At 44.7% G+C, this 19,423-nt stretch overlaps 2 protein-coding genes and 1 long non-coding RNA gene across 5 annotated transcripts in view; 1 reads left to right on the top strand and 2 right to left on the bottom strand.

Annotated features, from left to right (window-relative positions):
* LOC109283365 (uncharacterized) overlaps nucleotides 1–1,569 on the bottom strand; it is a 29,422-nt gene extending 27,853 nt beyond the window's left edge. Inside the window, exon 1 of the long non-coding RNA XR_002090516.2 lies at nucleotides 1,521–1,569. This is a non-coding gene — a long non-coding RNA (uncharacterized LOC109283365). The remainder of the gene's footprint in view (nucleotides 1–1,520) is intronic.
* Nucleotides 1,570–1,624: 55 nt separating this feature from the next.
* Nucleotides 1,625–16,019, top strand: MEAK7 (MTOR associated protein, eak-7 homolog). Of its 3 annotated transcripts, none has more exons than XM_019488234.2 (8): nucleotides 1,625–1,673; nucleotides 4,524–4,714; nucleotides 6,918–7,148; nucleotides 7,830–7,974; nucleotides 8,585–9,025; nucleotides 11,126–11,244; nucleotides 12,407–12,586; nucleotides 13,700–16,019. In XM_019488234.2, the coding sequence occupies exons 2-8, from the start codon at nucleotides 4,547–4,549 to the stop codon at nucleotides 13,817–13,819; spliced, it is 1,404 nt and encodes a 467-aa protein (XP_019343779.1). In that variant the 5' UTR covers nucleotides 1,625–1,673; nucleotides 4,524–4,546; the 3' UTR covers nucleotides 13,820–16,019. The 3 variants fall into 3 exon arrangements, with proteins under 3 accessions (XP_019343779.1, XP_014464747.1, XP_019343778.1); XM_014609261.3 differs by lacking the exon at nucleotides 1,625–1,673 and adding an exon at nucleotides 1,706–1,799; XM_019488233.2 differs by lacking the exon at nucleotides 1,625–1,673 and adding an exon at nucleotides 4,288–4,377.
* A 2,349-nt stretch (nucleotides 16,020–18,368) lies between these two features.
* Nucleotides 18,369–19,423, bottom strand: part of ATP2C2 (ATPase secretory pathway Ca2+ transporting 2) — a 40,502-nt gene continuing 39,447 nt past the window's right edge. Inside the window, exon 27 of the mRNA XM_006263391.4 lies at nucleotides 18,369–18,936. Coding sequence (XP_006263453.2) covers nucleotides 18,821–18,936 — 116 coding nt within the window. The 3' untranslated portion in view covers nucleotides 18,369–18,820. The remainder of the gene's footprint in view (nucleotides 18,937–19,423) is intronic.

The raw sequence follows: 19,423 nt of genomic DNA, 5'->3' as shown, positions 1-19,423 counted from the left end.
CCTCTCGGCACTGTCCTTCTGACCTTGCTTTTGTCTCTTTGCGCATTTATAGCTTTTATTTTGCAGTCAGCAAACTGGCAGAGTAAGCATCACTTGGCCCGTGTGTAAACAGCTGCTTAACCCTTTGGCTGTGCTTCCTCAAAACATCTAAAGCAGCAGTTCTTAACCAATTTTAGACTTAAGGCATCTCTCAATTGGCTCGAGGGCCCCCCTTGGAAAATACCAGCTCTTCGTTTTCACTCTTTTTTTTTTTTTTTTACTACAGAAAAATAATAAAGCAATCCTTTTGTTGCCAAAAGCTCGGAAAGCCCACAGCAGGGCATGTGTTAAACACTATGGGTTCCTATCTGAAATCTCTGGGTGAATCATATGTGCCCATCTAACAGTGCAGCACACTTGAAAGGATCTCAAAGCACCCCAGGGTGCAACAACACCCTGGCTCATAGAAATCAGGAAAGCAGGGCTGGGAGGGAGAGGTCATCTAGTCCCACCCCCTGCCTGAGGCAGGATCATACCTTTCCAAGCCATCCTATACGAATTCATCATCTAAACGCTTTGTAAAACTACTGTCAACACCAGACACAACGCCCTAACCCGCCGCAGGTAAACCAGGGGGATCGCGCACGGCAGCCGACGTCCTGCTTCTAGAAAAGCTTGTTACTATCCACTCAAGGGATGCCAGGCGGAGGAGGAAACCAACCCCCCCAGTCCGTACCAGTCTGACCATGGGGTGCAATTCCTTTCTGACCCCAAATAGGCATCATCCGACTGTGAGCGCAGGGGCAAGACCCTCTAGCCGGGAACCTCCGGCTTTGGTCCCGGCCCAGTCCCCGTCCCCAGCCTGGGCTGCAGCTGACACCCCCGAGGGAGGCTTACACCCCCCTGACACGCAGCAGGAAGAGGGGACGGGGGCAACCAGCAAGGCCCCAAAACCTGGGAAATCCCCATAGCAGAACACAGCAATTATATGGTGTCTTGGCGGGGGGGGGGGGCAGCCCCCCAGGGCAATTATATGGTGTGTTGCAGAGGGTGCAACCCCTCAGGGCAATTACATGGGGTTTTTGTGGGGGATACAGCCCCTCAGGGCAATTATATGGTGATTTTGGGGAGATGCAGCCCCTCAGGGCAAATATATGGTGATTTGGGGGGGATGCAGCCCCTTAGGGCAATTATATGGTGATTTTGGGGAGATGCAGCCCCTCAGGGCAATTATATGGTGGTTTTTGGGGGGGATGCAGCCCCACAGGGCAATTATATGGTGTGTTGGGGGGGGTGCAGATCCTCAGGGAAATTATATGGTGATTTTGGGGGAGCTGCAGCCACACAGGGCAATTATATGGTGATTTTTGGGGGGGGTGCAGCCCCTCAGGGCAATTATGTAGTGTTTTGGGGGGAGGAAAGTCCCTCAGCTTAGTCCCCTCCCATGGAGACTCCCTACCACATCCCAGCACTACAGGGCTCATGACTCACAGGCAGGGAGCAGTGCGCACGCGCGCGGCCTCGAAAGGGGCAGCACCCACCTTCATGATAACGCAAACAAAACGCGCCCGCTCCACACCACGCCCCCGCTCCGTATAGCCCCGCCCCCGTAACGTCATCACGCACTTCGCAGCCGCATCGCCCAGCTGTACACTCGGCTCGCCTTCCTATTGGCGGAGCGGCCTGTCTGTCAGGTCTCTGAGTGAGGGGCGGGGCGGGCCGGCCGGCCGGGCGGGCTAGGGCTGGGGCCGCTCTGCTCTGCAGCCCGCGGCGGGGAACCAGCGAGAGCGGCGGGTCCGCCGGGGCCGCGTGCGAGGGCGGTGAGTCACGGGAGGGGGCGTGGCCTCATGAATATTAAACACCGGGGGGAGGTGCTGGTTGCGCGGCCTCAGGGCTATTAACGAGGGGTGGGCGTGGTCCGAGAGTGGCATCATGCATATTAATAAGATGCGGGTGTGATCACCGAGGACTACCGTTGATATTCATGAGATGGGCGTGGCCACCCACCAAGGAGCCTCATTGATATGAGATGGGCGTGGCCACCAAGGAGCCTCATTGGTAGCGGCAAAATGGGCGTGGCCACATGTAATAATGAAAAGAGGGCGTGGCCACATGTTACAAATCAACGGTGCCATTGCTTATGCATAATTAATATGATTAATATTAATGAGCGGGCAATTTATATTGTTACTATTAATCTAATTATTAATAATGAATAGTGATGCATGTGTGTTTGCGATTTACTGTATTAATTTGCCGTGGTTATAAATATTAACGAGGGGGCGTGTCTCTTTCCACGTATTAATTAGATGCTGGATATTCCTGTTCGTGGCTTGCTGCTGGCCACTGATGTCATGTGGCCTGGGCGAGAGGGAGGGGTCATGAATATGTATGAGCAGGGTGTTAATATTCATGGTCGTGCAAGCTGAGGGCGGGTCACATGCCCGCCTGGGGGCGGCATTGCTGGCTCTTGTCCGAGCCCCAAGGCCGGGGCCCCCAACCATAGGCTCCAGCCTCCAGACCAGTGCCCAGGCCCGCGAGCGAACCTCCATGCTCGTGACCGAGTTTCGGGGGCAGCCCCTCGCCCCATCACGGCTCCATCCGGCTGTCGCGGCAGGCGGCCAATGCACGGGATCGCGGCCAAGCTGGGACCTGGCAGTGCTGGGGCCACCGGCAAGTCCTGGCCTGGGTGTTAACCTGTCTATGCCCCGGAGCAGCTCCCTGCCTTTCCGTGCGCCCTGCCAGCGCGGCTGGGGCCGGTCTCCATGGAAACCCCAGCCCCTGCGGTATCACCATGCAGCTGCTGCTGTGTTCTCCATGGAAACCAGCCCCAGCCATGCTGGCAGGGGCTGCTGGGAAACGGAGGCTGGCTTGCGATTGCCCACCCCCGCTCTGCTTCGCCATGAACAGATGTGGGGCTGGTGAGCCGCCTGACCTTCCTGGTGAGGCGGCTCACCAGCTTAACAACTTACTGGCCAGGAGGTCCCAGGACTTGGGGCCACAGAGAGAAATCCAGTCTGGAGTGGCTTGGGCTTCGGTTCACATCTCCCCGTGGTGCGGCCATGGTGCTTGTAGGGATTTGGGGGGAGGCAGGGAAGGGTTAAATTCTCCGGTTAAACTTGCTGATTTGAACACATCCTGACTTTCTCTGATTTCTCCATCTGGGGGTGAAAAGGGCAGGAGATGGGAGCTGATCCCAAACCGCCAGGGAAAGCAGGAAATGTTGGTGGCAACCTTTAAAAAAAAAAAAAGGAAGAAAAAAACAAAACCCAGGGAGGAGAGGTGCCGCCTGCCAACCAAGGGGGGAAAGTTAATTCACTATCAGTACAATAGAAAGGAAGAGGAAGTTCGTGTAATCTTTAAACCACGCAGGGTGCAATTCTCTGCTGGTTGAGACATGCTCAGCCCCAAGCGCAGTGGAGGAACAGGAAAGGTGGCTCTGCGCTGCCTTTGCCCTTCCGTCTGCTCTGAGTCACTCCGCTGGTACAGTTTGTCCAGCCGTGAAGACGTCCCTACACGCACCTGAAGGGCCATGGAGGCAGCTGAGCACGGTGTGCTCCACCTACGTGCACTACTGGATCAGTGAAATATTTAACACCATAAACACAACAGTGGTCCCCGCTTGTTACTGATAGTTTCTATTGTAGCTGTCTGCATGTCACTGAAGTACACAAGCTGTTTAAGTGCCTGGTGTCTTTCAGCCCCACTGTCTGCTTCGTGACATCTTTGCTAACTAGACAGAAATGGTGACGGGGAAGAGCTGTCACAGGGTTGCTATTAGAAACCTTAACACCGGTCGGAGCTAGACACTTTTATAGCTCTTATCTCCCCTCATTTCCAAAGCTTCTACTAGCAGCCATCAGACTGACTCATTTGTAGTAAATTGTGGACAGTCTGCAATTCAGTTGCAATTTACTGAAAATGACAGGGACGAGTCTAAAAGCCTTGAAAATTTGGTGCACAAATTCAGTGCATAGAAAAAGTTTTCACCTGTTCTGCATTATTGACTCCTTGCCTATGGCAGGTACAGTTTTGCTCCTAAGCGCTAATGGCAGAGGTTGGCTTCAGTCCATCAGAAAGAAACATCAGAAAGAAACAACCTAATTGGTTTGCCTCTCCTGATGTATTCCAACTGACATTTTTACATTAACTCTGTATAAACTAATTTAGTTGTCAGATCTTATCGGTTTTTCCATTTGATAAGCCTTGAGTGACGCGTGTGTTGGTAGAAAGGGCGGGTGGGCGTAGCGTGTGTGGTTTAAAGAACACATTAGGTGTTTTAATACTATTTAATGTTTATATTGTTTCCTTTGAGTGCGTTCAATCTCTATTTTTGCTGTGCTTGCAGTACTTTGTGTGTGATTTAATTATTTCGACTTGCAAAATTTGTGCCTGTAGGTCAGGAATTCTTTCTTTTATTACCAAGGTGTGGGTGTGTTTTGGGGGCAGGGGAGGAAGCGGGGATTGGTTCTCCCTTCCTCTCCCCTAAATCAATCTTTTCATGCTTTTATTCATCTTTTTTCTCTTTCTTTGTTCCATCGCAGGACTCCATCACCTTCCTGGAAAGATGGGCAACGCAGAAAGCAGCTCCTATCAGAATCATCTTTCCAGGTTTCTTCCTGAAGAACAGACGGATATTGATAAAGTGTTTGAGACCTTATCTGGGGTGGATGGTTCAGCAGGAGTAAAGAATGAAAAAACCACCAGAAAATTTGTGACTCTGGCAAAGCTAAAGGCAAGAAAAATCTATCAATCGTGATATGTCTGTAATGTAACGTGTAGAATATTACTTTAGAGAAGAAATGCATACTTGTGGACAGTTAATTATGGACATTATTACATTTTAATATCACATTAAATATTTCTGTATGGAGAAGGAGGTTCAGAAAGGGATTAGATTTATGGAGCATAGGTCCATCAGGGGCTATTAAATACAATTAGGCATGTAGCCCTGAGTATGATGGATTGAATAACTCTACTCATGCCCTGTTTCTAATATAGTTCTTTTAAATCATCTGCTGTTTGCCCCATCAGATCAGATATTGGGTGAGCCTGGGCCTCTTATTTGACACAGTTTGGAATTTGTAGGCCCTTATAATTTTTCTCTTGCAGTTTAAGGTTAACTGTCACTGTGTTTGTACTCGTTACCTTTTGCATTGCACTCAACAGAATAAACAACATCAAGTCCAATTATGAAGTAACTCAAATATGCAAATATCTTTTGTCCAAACCCTCCAAGGGAGAGAATATTGCAGTTTCCCACAATTTATGATGTGTTGTAATTTACAGAAATTCTTGGCAAGTTGTAACATAATTAGATTCGTGTTTGCTCATATCGTTCTCTTTCAACCGCACCTACAGCTGCTAGTCTTCACATTTGGCCGGAAGAGAGAGAATTTAATTTTGCTTGATGAAGCCAAGGCTGTATGTTTTACCTCATTAACATATATTCCAAATTGATTTGCTTTGCATTGATTTTCTAATCAAGAAAAGAGGGGAAAATATTTTTTTTTTGTAATCCTTGACAACTTGAGTGGGACAGGAGGCAAATGTGTAAGTTATGACAATACAAAGAGCATATTTTTATAGAAGCATCACATGCTATAGGATCATTGAAATAAAGTTGAAGGAAAGCAGCAACATGGTGAAGGGCCAGATATTTAAAGTATTTAGGTATCTAACTCGTAAATCAATGAGATCTTTAAATATCTAACACCTGGTGGCCTGAAGACCTAGGTTCCCTTCTTGTCTTTGACACTAACTTGCTGTGGCCTTGGACAGTCACATTCCTGTCACCTTTAGTCTCTCTCTCCCATCTATTTAGATTAGAAAGGCCAGCTCTTTTTATTAAAGCTATTTAAGTCCTTAAAGATGCAGGTAGGGACCTAGAGAGATTTAGAAAAGCTCCCATCTGCCTGAATCCCTTTAAAATCTCTGATGGTATAAGAGCTTTTGCTCTCTTTGGGAGCTCCAGCTGTTGCCATGAAACAAATAATAGGTTGCTGGCTGAGGGGTATAATATAACTCTTGCTATTTTGGATCTGTTCAGGAGAACAATGACCTCTGTCATTTTAGCATAGTTAGTTCTCTTCAGACCCCATTTAAAAAGGAAATGTGAAGCCAAGGATAGGTGTTAGTCTCATGTATGAGCCTCCTAAGCCATCCTGTATCTCCTAGGACAGAAGAGTGTAGTTGTAGTGATGACAGAGGGAGATGTGGGACAGTGATGCAGCTCTGAAGTCATCAGGTAAGCGGCTTACAGGCGTTTCCTGCAGCTTTCCTCACTGCAGGCTCCTACAGTGCTTTCCTAAAGCAGCTCTGCCCACAGTATACTGTTGTGTCTAAGACTTGCTTCCAGTTCTGCTCTCAGTGAAATCAGTGGGCGTTTTACAATTGATGTCAGCGAGAATGGGTTACAGCCGTGTGTAATGGCTGCTGTGATGCAGATACAGAGTTTTCATTGGCTTCATTAGAAATCAAACTAAACCTATGAAATTTAATCCAGCAAAAGGACTTCGCCTGCCTCTATACCAGTGTTACTGCAAAGGCTTGAGTGACGTTTCTGCTATTTTGCCTGGTGACCCCTGAGCTGCAAACCTCTGAATCCATGTTTTCTTATGGAGAGCCTTGGTTTGTGTCTTCTTAACTCTTCCAAAATTCACTCCTAACAGAGTTGTTGTAAAACTATCATGGCCTTTACCTGAAAGTCCAACAACAGCTTACGGGAAGCCTGGACACTATAACTGAGGATGCTATAAAATAATTGATTAAAGATGGGGATTGTCTTTTGGAGAAGTGCTTCAGTACAGGCTTCACACTATTTGTATCTATTAGATGTTGGTCATAACCACTGCACTCGGGCACAGATATAGCTTTAACTCTATACAGAAATCTTCTTCTTCCAAGTTCAAACCTGTCCTTGCTTCTTTCCCTGGCAGGCCTACACACAGCAAGCATTACCAGAGCAGATGACCGTCAGATTATTCAATGGAATGAGAAGTGTCAACCTGCCTAGGAAGGCTGCTGGGCCAAGCGAACAGATCGTTAAGGAGCAGTTCGTAATGTTTATGTCACACCTTTTAAAAGGCTTGGCAGATGAGAAGAGTGGCATCATAATGGGAATGATCTCTGAGACGGCAGGGCCTGTGACGGGGAAACAGATCCAAGAGGTGAAGGGGAAATTCATTGGCTTTTGTTTAAAACTAGACATTTGTTTGGAGGTTGCTGTTAGAGCACAGCGCAGAGAATTAGGACTGGCTCTGACTTTGGGTGTATTTTGGGGCCAGGTGTGTGTGGCAGGTGTTCCAAGGGGAGGAGAGCCTGTGGACTTTTCCGCTGCTACCTTTTTTGAGCTGTGCCCATTGGGTAGCCCTCTTGCGAGCCAGTGGCTGGACTTAGAAGAACTCAGTGACTGTTCCTTGTCCATACCACTCTCCCCAGTGCTGGTCTGGAGTGGCTCAATGGGAGAACAGTCAGGAGGGGACAACCCACCTGCTCCCTGGAGAACTGAGCAAAACTGAGCAGAATTCCTCTGCCACTGCCCCGTTTGGGCTACTTATAAATGACACAGCCCTTTATTTCTGCCACAGGTTGCCCATATAGAAGAGCTGTCTCTTACAAAAATGTCGAGAGAGCAGAGGTGTACAAAGCATTTGAGGGAAGGGTGTAATGCAGATGGGCAATACTTCTAACACTTAAGTACAGCAGTAGGTGTCTTGGTCAATCAGATTACTGCCATCTGTATTGACGGTTGCCCTGGCTGCTAAGAGTCTGGGGTGCTTTGGTGAGGTTCTTGGTGATTTTTTTTTTTTTAATATGGAGTTTGTAATGGGATCACAATCACCTTTAAGTTCACAGAGCATCTGGTCACTGCTGCAGTCCATGTACTGAACTACAGGAAGGAGCTGAAGGGCTGGGATCTGGAAAAGACTCAAGATGTTGCCAGCGGAGTAAAGACTTTAGCTTCTCAGCTGCTGTCAGAACTGAGATCTACAGGTGAGCTTGAACATACTGAAATGATGTGCTGAAAAGTGGCACAGACCTCACAAAATACGCTCGTCCTGTGAGATCTGTTTCCTTGAGCCATATCTGCCTTGGATTTAGTTTAGATCAAAAACCAAAGACTTGAGGATTGAGATCAGATCTGGGACTTTTAATTACCTGTACAAGCTGCTTCTTGGAGTTCCAGTGGCTTTTGGCCTCGAAGTCCCAGTTCAGTCCCAATTGCAGATTTATGGCTAGGTTTCGCAAAACATTGTACAAGCACCTACCTCGCATTTGAAGGGCATTTTGGGGCATCTGTATCCCTTTATGGTTCTCTTTAAAGCCATAATATTAGACCCCTCATTTCCTACTATCTGTTATGTTCTAATAAAGACATAATGGTTCCTTACCACCTTTTACGCACAGCTGCTGCCCTTCTTTCCAGGCATATTTACTCAATCTGGTTGACAGTTTCAGCTATCTTTTGCTCTGTCAGCATGCATTGTTAATATATTGGAAATAGTGATTTTTGAATCTTGGATGAAAAAACACTTGTTTTCTTAAGGAATTACATAGAGGCCCAAAGCAGCTTTGCCACTAACTTGTGTTAATATGTGTCTAGGTGGAGAGAGTCTCGTGGGTGCTGAGCTACAAGATGCCACGTGCGATCAAAGTGTCATTGAGGACTGGGTGTTTCGAGTGCCACAGATCTCTACTTTCCTCAGCATTGTTATCAGGCTGGGTCTCCTTGTTCTTCATTCAATTCCAGATGAGGCCAAAGACCTAGTCAATTTGGTTCCCAAATGCAAAGGCGTCAAAGGAGAAGGATTTGTTAGTCTCCTTGACATGCCATCCATTATATACATCAACTCCCATCTGCCAATGGAGCTGCAGCACAAATGGAGGCTTCTGTTTTCTTCTAGGCTTCACGGAGAAAGTTTTTCACAGCTATGTGGCCATATTGTAAATAAGGGCCCCTGCCTACTGGTCTTAAAGGACACAGATGGATACATCTTTGGTGGGTTTGCATCACATTCGTGGGAAGTTAAACCGCAGTTTCAAGGTAAGAATCTTATTTTTCTGCCTAAATCTTATACCACACAGTAGCTGCATGGGTATGTACCGCTGAAGACTTTACTAGTAGCTTTTGGCTTAATGACAGAAAAGAACTTTTACGGGGTTCTCACATTGCTCCTCTTCTAAGGAATTTTTAATTAAAGTTATCTGCCCCATGGAAGAAAGTAATTTGAACCTGTAATACTTCTCATCTCTTCTTTTTCACATCCACAGTTGTTCATTTTATTAGTAAGACAAAATCTTTAATAGAAGAAATTCTTACAAACTAGGGTTTCATCAAACCATTCTTTCACTATTGTTTTCCTTAGACAGTCTTTCTTTACCGGGCAGGCTGGTGCTGTAGCTAGAGTAAATGTAGTTTTTGTAATGAAAGTACAGGTCCAGAGATGTGGTTCCTTACAGATACCTTTTGATATCCATTTCCTGGACCTGATAATTCCCCAGTGATACTGATAACACACATCATCCTCCTGTAAAATATATGCAGTGCGTGTTTCCTTGTACTCCAAAGCAAAGTCTCATCTGGGATACCATTAAAAAATAAATGTCTAGGTATTCATCGCTGTTGCCAACTCAAAACTGTTTGGGGTGATTGCCTAAAGCTTGTTTGCTATTCACTGACAATTTGAAGAACCTATAGGATTTGCTAACTGTGGAATAACCACCCTGGGATAGAGTTCCCCCTGAGTTTTTAGAGCTATATGGGTACGATGGAGAGACTGTAGCCCTTCAAACTGCAGACTAAATCAAATGTCCAGTAGATGGCAACCTTTTATTTCTGGAGCAACAGCTAGGCAGAATAGTAAAAACAGTACCATTGCATACAGTACAGCTTACTCTGCTACACTGTTTATCAATGTTTTCAATTTAAAAATACAGTGGTGTGGAGCTTGTTGACTAAAAACTTTAATTTATGCTGACGTATTTATGCCGCTTAACTTACGCTGCTTAACTTATTTATGCTTAACTTATTTATGCTTTTTCATTGACAAACTTTGGGGTGCTCTTAAATTAAAGCACTGGAGAACTATGCACAAGGTAGCATATCAATGTGATCGCTTTGTGTCTAGTATTCCAGTGTTTTTAAATGTGGCAGTGCCTAATTGAGTGTATTAATTGGTGCCTTTGGGCATGCTGAGGAGAGGAATTGGAGGATTTAAATAGTCAAGTTATTTCATTCGCAAATGCTACTTATATGTACTAGTACATATTTTAATTGCTGAGAAGTTTTGGGAAAGATTTGCATTCAATAAACTGTCATGGCAGAAAGGATAACAGGATCTGATGTTGCAAGAGACACTTTCTAACTTGTGGTTTTAACTCACTAAGCTGGAAACACAAGGTCTAATAATCCTAGTAAAATTTTGCAGTGATTCAACATTGCACTGACTCAACAGACAATTGAGAGTTCTTCTGTTCTAATACAAACTTCCTGAGACATAGATTGACTCAGTGCATTGCATATGACTAATTTCTAAAATGTTCTTGGCTTTAATTTACCCCTTAGTCTATATTCTTTGCACAGTGATAAATATATCATTATATATGTGTGATGACTCCCGTGAAAAGTGAGTAGCAAATATAATATTCTACCATGCTGGGTGGATAGTACTGTGTACCATCTTTGCACAGGTATAAACAACAAGGGCAAAGCATTGGAAAGTAAGGGCCTCGCAAAGTCATACACATCTTCCACCAGGCTGAGCTAACTGACATCTGTGCAATTGTAGACAGAAGCAGGATGTGTGTACGGGTCTACTGAACCGATCCAGAGTAAACTGGTGCAAGTATTGGGAGTAGACTAGCTTATATGTAGTACTCTGACATCCCTGAGAGACCTCAGATTCCTCCCACACTGATGGACATGCACTCCCTTTGATTTCAGAGAGGCCTCAAAGGGTGCGACTGAGCACTATAACTACATGCCTTGCTTACACATCGGCGTTGGCTCTGCTGCCATGCCAGTACTTGTCTGAATCTATTTAGCTGGGCCTTTTTAAGATCTTCTTACCTATCATATTTGTAGGCAAGTCACGTTCTTGCCCTTCATCTGGTCTCTGATACTTTATCCTCTTGTAATTGGCAGGTGACAACAGATGCTTCTTGTTTTCCATTTTCCCGACTCTTGCCATGTACTTGTACACTGGATACAATGACCACTACATGTACCTGAATCATGGGCAGCAAACTATGCCAAATGGACTCGTAAGTACTAAGAAATGATACATTGGAAAGTAGAGTCACAGCTGGTATCTTAAAGGGTCTTGTAAATTTGCTTCTGCTATTTCAAGCTCATTTATTTCATGTGCTGTGATTCTCAAGGGAGATTTTCATCTTGTCACTGGTATATTGGCTTGAGACTTTTCGTAGACGGACCGTTTATCTTAACGTGTCTTCATCCAATGTGGTATCTGGATAGCGATAGTAGAATTGGTGCCTATTCACCTATTTACTTTAGTTGAAGTTCATGCTAACACACTGAATTGATTAGCTTACATTTTTCTTCATATATATCTAGCCAAAATGATTATCAATTATGAAGATCAAATTTCTGGAGGAGTTGAGGAGTAAAAACCTACACGTAAGTTGAGAACAATGTGCAAATCTGACATCCAGCGCTCTGTATGCTGTCATGCTCGGGCTGTTGGCTGAAAGAGCTGGTTGCCCATCTCTACATCATTTGAAGAGCATTAGAGCCACTGGACCCGAGACATTGAAGATCCAGACAACCTATCCTTAGTGTGATGGCAGTGTCACCCTGCCTGATGGTTTATGTTGGGTTCATACACAGAGCCTCCCAGTACAAATGGTGCCCAGAGATTGTAGAGCCTGTTACCCTACAGCTACATCGCTAGAAGTTCCCCATGTCTAGGACCCTCCACCAGCCTGCCACACCATGGTGGAGTTCACATTTCTGTAAACAGTAAGGGAAACCTTCTGCCATGAAACACATCAGCGTGGTGTCAGCAGTTAGCTCAGAATCACTCATTTCACTCTTGCTTTAGTGAAAGCAACATCAAACTGTACTCACTTCTTCTAGGAGAAGGCTTCACATGAGCATCCCCTCACTGAAAAAGGGAACGGACAGCAGGTGTTAGAATACTCAATGGGTTCAGTTTCCCAAGCAGGGAACAACTAATGTGTTTGCAGAGTACCCCGCTTCTTGTAGCCCTGTTGAAAGGGTGTATGGCACAGATAATGTTTGGGTTGCACCCATGGGTGTTTGATTTATGTATGTCAATTCAGACTTGCTTGAAACACTTCATTTGAAGTGTTAGGATGATGAAACTAATGGTTTGCAAGCTACCACTTACAGCTCAGTTTCTAATTTTACATATATTTAGTGAGTGTTTTATTTACTTTACAGGGCATGGGTGGGCAGCACGAGTACTTTGGGCTCTGGATAGACTGTGACTATGGGAAGGGACACAGCAAAGCAAAATCTAGATGTACCACCTACAACAGTCCTCAGCTGTCAGCTAAGGAAGACTTTACACTAGATGCCATGGAAGTGTGGGCAGTGGGAGAGGTCCCAGAAACTGAAGAGGTAAGTCAATATAATGTCTGAAAGCAGCAGCAGGAAATGCTAAAGTAGAAAAAAACATAGTGTAAAAATCAAGCCAGAAATACTAGAAAGACAACCAAGTGGATATTGATATACAATGAATGTACTTTATTCAGGGTTTGGGGTAACTAATATCTGCTAATGCACAAGCAGCTGTGATGCCAGCATGGTTGCTATGAACTTGTTAGCATGGGATGTCTCATTTCTGATTTGAGCTCTGAAACGGACTGAATTCTGGCAAAATGAATGCAAATGTACAGAATTGCACATGGGATAATACTGAACATGTTTCTGTTGGGGTTTCAAATGTGCTTACTTTTTAGCAATGTGGTTGATGCTTAATTGCAGCAACATCTGTTAGTAGTACCCCAGCTTGTGGTTTAGCAGCAATATTTCATCACAAATATTTTCCATACCACGCCTTCAGGTGTTACTCTGTATAAGAGAATCAGCCCTTTAGATGCAACATAGCCCTAGGCCACCAACACATTGCTGCTAACAAGTGTCAAGCGTATTGTGAAAAAGCCTGTCATTTATTTCCAAAGCACTCATTGCCATGACAGCAAAATATTTGCACTTCAGAAGTTAACAGACACTGTAGGTGCCACTTGGAACGGGGAGGCATCAAGGGAAGAAAGGATTATACTGTAGCAGGTGTCTCTTCCATTAAACAGTGGGCGTATGGCTGCTATTATACAATGGGCACATGCCTTACAAACAGCAACAGAGCCCGTCTTTTAGGAAAGACCTGTCGGGCTGTGTTTGCATCACATTTTTCGATGTTCCCGTCTGTACCTGAACTATTGGGTCAGATTAAACAGTTTGTTCCAGCTGCTTTGTGACCCAAATAAACCATAAATGCTCACCTGGCCCCTTCAGCCAGCTTTATGGCTGGCTTGCATTCCCGGGGCAGTGCAGAGCTGTTAGCATGTCATGGTGAATCTGTTCTGTTTGTAGACACCTTGCTTGGACAGCGCGCACCTTCATTGTAGACGGCTGTAAAACCAAACAATCAGCTTGTATATGATTGAGGGCCACTGACTTGTGACCTGGCACTGTTTACCTTTTAAATTGCCCTTGTGATTTTTCTTTCAGACAAAGAGTAAGAAGAGTGTCCTTGATGCTGACCCTGAGACTCAGGCCTTGCTGGAAATGACAGGGAAGAGTCGTCAGAGCGAAGGGTTGCGAACACCGGTGGAAGACGATGATAATTGAAGTGATCTTGTGACTCAGGAAATTCTACCTGATTCGGAGACCTAAATTTTCTCAGACAGGATATTTTCTCCTCTGTTTCTATTTGCATAATTTCCTGAAAGTAGCATGAAGTATGAGCATGTAATATGTAGGTTTTGGAAGATGGCATGACTGTAGGTTATTTGTGTGGGGAGAGTCAGCATTTTAAATAGCTGATTAAGCCCTTTATTAATGCTGTGTTGGTTGTAGCGCTGTATAAATTGGATAGCCCTCCTAGTAGGCCCATCTTCCTCTCATCATGTAGAATTAAGAACAAATATTAGCACTGCTGCATATTGACATGGAGTATTAACTGGGACTATATATAGGCTGTTCAAAGATGTCAAACAAGCTTCTGATACCTCAGCTGAAAACTTATTTCTGGCAGATGAAATCAGGTCCATCAGTGTGTTATTTACAGTAACAAAGCAAATTAAGTGAATCTTCCCTAAAAGATGAATTGGACTGTTGTGTGTACAGAGAGTTTAAAAAATGTTTCAAAATCCAGCTTTTCGATACGTTCTAGTGTACAGGATTTTATGCAGAAATACGAAACACTGGATGTAGTGTTTCTGGCATTGCACTGAATTATGTTACACATGACTTGTTTCGAGTTCTAGTTAATTCATGAGTTGGTATAGAATATGCCCTGTTGCTTTTACATTTAGCAAAATGTAAAGGTCAGAGAACCATTCGGCGACACAGGACTCCTAGCCAGTTGACCCAGTCCTGTAATCTTTTTACTCAGGAATAACTCCCATTGGACAGATTGACACATCTCATGGAAAATGACTTCACTGGTGGCCTCATCCAAAACTGGTGTGCAGGGTTAGGCCATAAGAAGTGATAAGTCACAAGCCCTGCACAGATGCCTTGAATGGTTCAAGTTTAGCATTGCCTGGAAAAAGAATTTTTTCATACTCTGGTTTTGGTTTTAGAAAAACTAACAATCAGGATATTTTTTTTAAAGTACCTTAACTCCTAGTACACTGCTACTTTTCCTCATTTCTCTATTTACTGCACTTGTCTCTGTTGGCGAGTAGTTACACTCAGGGCTTTTTGTATTAGATTCCAGTCCCAGCAACCAGTATGTTGGTAGCTTGACTATTGCTGACTTTCCAACTATGTAATTAACTTATTAATAACACCTACTTGCACTGGGGACCATTCCATCCCATCCCAGGTAAAGAAACAGGGAATTGAAACTCAGTATTTGTCCTCATGATTAATACGTATAATTGAGCATGCCTTTTCCTAGTAAAAAAGATGGTTTCAAAGAATCTTCCTATTCCACTGTCTGTTGTCAGAGAGGAGACTTGAATTTTCACTGTTACCACAACTTAGTGCAAATAACATCCTGTAACAGTATATATGTAGATACATATAGGCTCCAGTTAGGTCTAACACTAACCTGAAAGTATATTCTGATATACCTTTTACCATGGTGCTTGTGTATAGGGTGCTGAAGTAGGCCGTTTCAATTAGCCTGCACTTGTGCCTTCAATGTATACTGTGAAAAGTAAGGGGAATATGAAAGGGGAATGTGAATGGATCCCTCCAGCTCTTGCTCCTGGTAATCAGCTACACATGTTGTATCCTACCTATAATGATGGTTATGGTGTATATGGTGTCTAGTTAAACACATAGATGTGTCAGGCCTGAGCCAGTATTCTCATACTTATACCTTTGGGTGTCTATACATATGCGCCAGGATGGAGGGGAGAGGGTGCATTAACTAAAGCTGCTCTGATAGCTGCTTTAATTAAAGCCCTTTAATTTCTGTGTCATGTGTATTCAGCATCCCACTCTTCAAAATGGCAGTGGGGGTGCTTGAACAACAAGCTTCAGTTCAGGGACCTTCGCCACCATTTTGAAGTGTGGGGACACTGAATAGACGTGACACGGAGGCTGCTGGAGCGCGTTAATTAACACGCTTCAGCAGAATAGTGTCTGCTTTGACACGTGCTAATCGGCATGCGTCGGAGCAGACATCTGGCAGGTGTATAGGTGCCCTAAGTGATCAAGAGGGGCTCCAGAGTCCTTAGCGCATTGAAAACTTCCTTGTTGAATAATTATGAAACCCTTTTTACATGATTATTTTCTCCTCTGAATGATTACTTGATCCTTTTCAATGATGATGTAACAAACATGCTGTCGAAAATAAATGAATACATGCATGGGCCTTTCTGTCACGCTTTTTTTTCCCCTAAACTTTTGCTTCCTGAAATCCCCCAATTCTTGTGCAGTTTTCATGGAATCATAGAAAATGAGAGCTAAAAGGGAGCTCAAGAGGTCACATCTAGTCCAACCCCCTGCTCCAAGCAGGACCAGCCCCACCTGGATCGTCCCAGATGCAGCTTTGTCTACGCAGGTCTTCAAAACCTTCAAAAATGGAGAGTCCACAACCTCTCTGGGTAACCTGTTCCAGTGCTTTATTACACCCTAGTGAGAGAGTTTTTCCTAATATCTAACTTCAACTTCCCTTGCTGCAGCTTGAGCCCATTGCTCCTTGTCCTGTCATCTGCCCCCACTGAGAACAGTCCAGCTCCATCCTCTTTGCAGCCCACCCCCTGCAGGGAGTTGAAGGCTGCTATTAAATCCCCTCTGTTTTCTCTTCTCCAGACTAAATCAGCCCAGTTTCCTTAGTCTCTTCTCAGAAGTCTTGTGCCACAGTCCCCAAACCATCTTTGTTGCCCTCCGCTGGACTCTCTCCAACTTGTCCACATCCTTTCTGTAGTGGGGAGCCCAAAACTGGACACAGGACTCCAGATGTGGTCTCTCCAGTGCAGAACAGAGAGCAAGAATCACTTCTGTGATGTGCTGGCAATGCTCCTCCTAATGTAGCCCAGTAGCTTCTACACAACAAGGGCTCATATGCTGTCAAAATGGACTGGGACAGAGCAGATAGGTCACTGAATTTCTGGAGCCCCTTCTTGGAAAAAGGCATCATGCAACTTCTCTACTGGAGTGTGTTTTCAGGGGAAGAGGGGGGGTTGTCTATCCTGAGCCACACACTTCTCTTTCTAAGCAGGCTATAATTTATTTAAAAACCCAAGATTCACAAAGAGCTTGTTAATATTTAATGGTGTGCACAAACAGAGGCTGATGCTACCAAACAATGGTTATGGGAGTTACTGTTTTTTTAAAAACTGTTCAGTAAATTGCAGAAATGTTCTTTACCTTCACACTTAGGATTTGAAGAGCTGATTTACGTTTCCCTGAACTGCTGTGCAGCAGCACAGAAAAGATCAGTGTTGGGCAGCTTTTGTCAAGGCTTTGAACCTGATCCTCATCTAATGCACCTCAGCATAGCTGCTTCACTCCTGTGAAGTTCTGCACTTTATGAAGAATCAGGCTATAGACTTTTTATCCCTAAATTAGTTCATATACAGGAAGAAAGGAGCTTCAAGAAGCTCAGCAGCATCAATACGGGGCTGTCAAATTTGGGGTCCCGAGGGCTTTAGGGATACACAGGGTTAGGCTGTAGGTGAGCAGAGTTGTGCAATCCATAAATATCAAACTTGGGAAGTGAAGAAAGGCAGCGAGGTGCCTAAGTCCCATATGGATTTCACCTGCTGTCTTTAGCCCCAAGCAGCTCTTCTTCTCAAGAAGCTTTAAGGGGTGGGAAAGAGAAGCAAGCTAAGCCATTGATGGGGCTGGGGAGTTTGCAGCTTTGTGCCTAACATTTCCACACGGTGAAGTTAGCTGAAAGGAAAAGGATTTGAAATGACGGAGCAGCTAGCTGTGCAAAATTATGCACAAGAAGGGTTGAGCAAGATTTCTGTCAGTAGCTGGGACTCCATTTCTCCTAAAAGCATCTCTTACATACTTTCAGGTAGTCAGCACTCCATTGGCAAAACTTATCCCAGCTCATTTTCACAGGCATTATGCTCTTTACATGCATGCTGTCTGGATTCAGCTCACGGCTGTACCCCTGGCTTGTTAGTTCATGACAGCGATCCAGGTTGGTCCCATGGCTGACTCTATGGAGATATCCTCTGTTGCCTCTGCAGTTCATTCGGGAACCTGCCCGCAGAGCAAAGCCCTGCACTTGTAGGAATTTCCCCATGGCATTCAGTAGGAATGGGCCCTAAATCTCTTATCAAATGCGATGTGGGTAAGAGAGACATCCATGATGATTGTGTATGGTGGAGGCAGACGTGACTCGGGCAGGCCAGGCCATAGTGAGCCTGTGCTCTCCCACTTCAGAGCCCCATCGGGAACAAGTTATTACACCAACTACCAACCCCCCAGCTGGGAGTCAGCAGGATGTAATTGTGCCCCGTTGGGATGATGGTTGCACCACCACTTTTTTTGCTTTGGGAATGGAAGCATTTTCTCACCTGGAGGGAAACTAGTGAGACTTTGCTCACCGGTGGAGAACAAAGCAAGCACAACCCCCATTTCAGGTCTCTAGACACCCAACTGAATGAAGTGCATTTTCTTAAGGCCAGCTGATCTGGGCTCCATGTGCCATAAACATTCACTGTAGGCGATGGGATAACGTTTCATGGAAGCAAAAAGAAAATAATTGGCTGTTATTTAAGCGTTAACCTCTGTTTTTAACAAGGCCAGTCTGAGGTCTACTCAGAAACTTTGTGTTTAAAACATTGGAAACACGCAATTTTATTAATAAAAGTCCTTGTGGTTTAAATAAATAAACTTCCTTTTATGCATAGTGGATTTTTCAGTCCGGGTGTATAGCCACGTGACCCAGAGTGATTGTCTCGGATAAAACAATACAGATCAATGTGTTATGAAAATATACATAATGCTGGGTGCCCGGTGGCAGCTTGGAAGCCTCCTACGGAAAGCTGAAATGACGTTGGTGAAGAACAGGACAGGGATGTAATCCGGTGTGGGAAGGCCTATCCAGGGACGAGGTATCCGAAGGGGGTTTGCATAGGCACAAAATGACACGTCTGGATTACAAAATGTCACGGCTTTGTTCAAAGGACGTTCTTCATAGAAGTCTCTTGTCCATCACACCGCAGGGTGACGCCTCACTAGCTTTGTTCTACAGCAGCGGTTTTCGCACAGCTTGATGAGCTCAGACACAATAAAAACCGAGGAAGCCAATCCAGCGAGAAACAACAGATCTGTCAACAGAGCAGGAGACAGAGTGCAACCCGATGGGTCAGATGGATTTTGTGCTTGGAAGAGCGCTCAAGTAAGGCCCCGACTCCATTAGAGAAATTTGTAAAGATGTCAATACATGGATGCACTTACACCTCTACATGTCACTACATGGATGCATGCACAGCCTCCCAATACTGATACAACACACTGATGAAAAGCATGGTACATATTGCTATGACTTAATCTGATAGCAAGCCATGCACCCAATTGAAGAAGAGCACTGTCTAACAACAGGGTGTCGTAATAGTGTAACTATCCATTAGTTCGTTTTCTTTAATGAAGACAGAAGTCAATATACTAGCCACAAAGAAACATATTTAGCCTGGATAATAGGAGGATGTGATATATTTATAATATAATTAACACTAACATTTGCATTTGATTTAAAAAATTAGTCAAACTGACCTTCTATAAGAAAGAATTTCCCCCTTCCCATCAGTGCACACA

This window comes from Alligator mississippiensis, chromosome 10 (assembly GCF_030867095.1).
Source record: "Alligator mississippiensis isolate rAllMis1 chromosome 10, rAllMis1, whole genome shotgun sequence".
NCBI classification, from domain to species: domain Eukaryota; kingdom Metazoa; phylum Chordata; order Crocodylia; family Alligatoridae; genus Alligator; species Alligator mississippiensis.
The sequence above is the reverse complement of the archived record's forward strand: the minus strand, read 5'-3'. Positions and strand labels throughout refer to the sequence as shown.

Bases quoted from the DNA above. Each gene is read 5' to 3' on its own strand.
- MEAK7 (XM_019488234.2), top strand. From the start codon at position 4,547: ATGGGCAACGCAGAAAGCAGCTCCTATCAGAATCATCTTTCCAGGTTT. The intron at 9,026-11,125 runs GTAAGAATCTTA...TGTAATTGGCAG, and splicing joins AGTTAAACCGCAGTTTCAAG to GTGACAACAGATGCTTCTTG. The intron at 11,245-12,406 runs GTAAGTACTAAG...TTTACTTTACAG, and splicing joins AAACTATGCCAAATGGACTC to GGCATGGGTGGGCAGCACGA.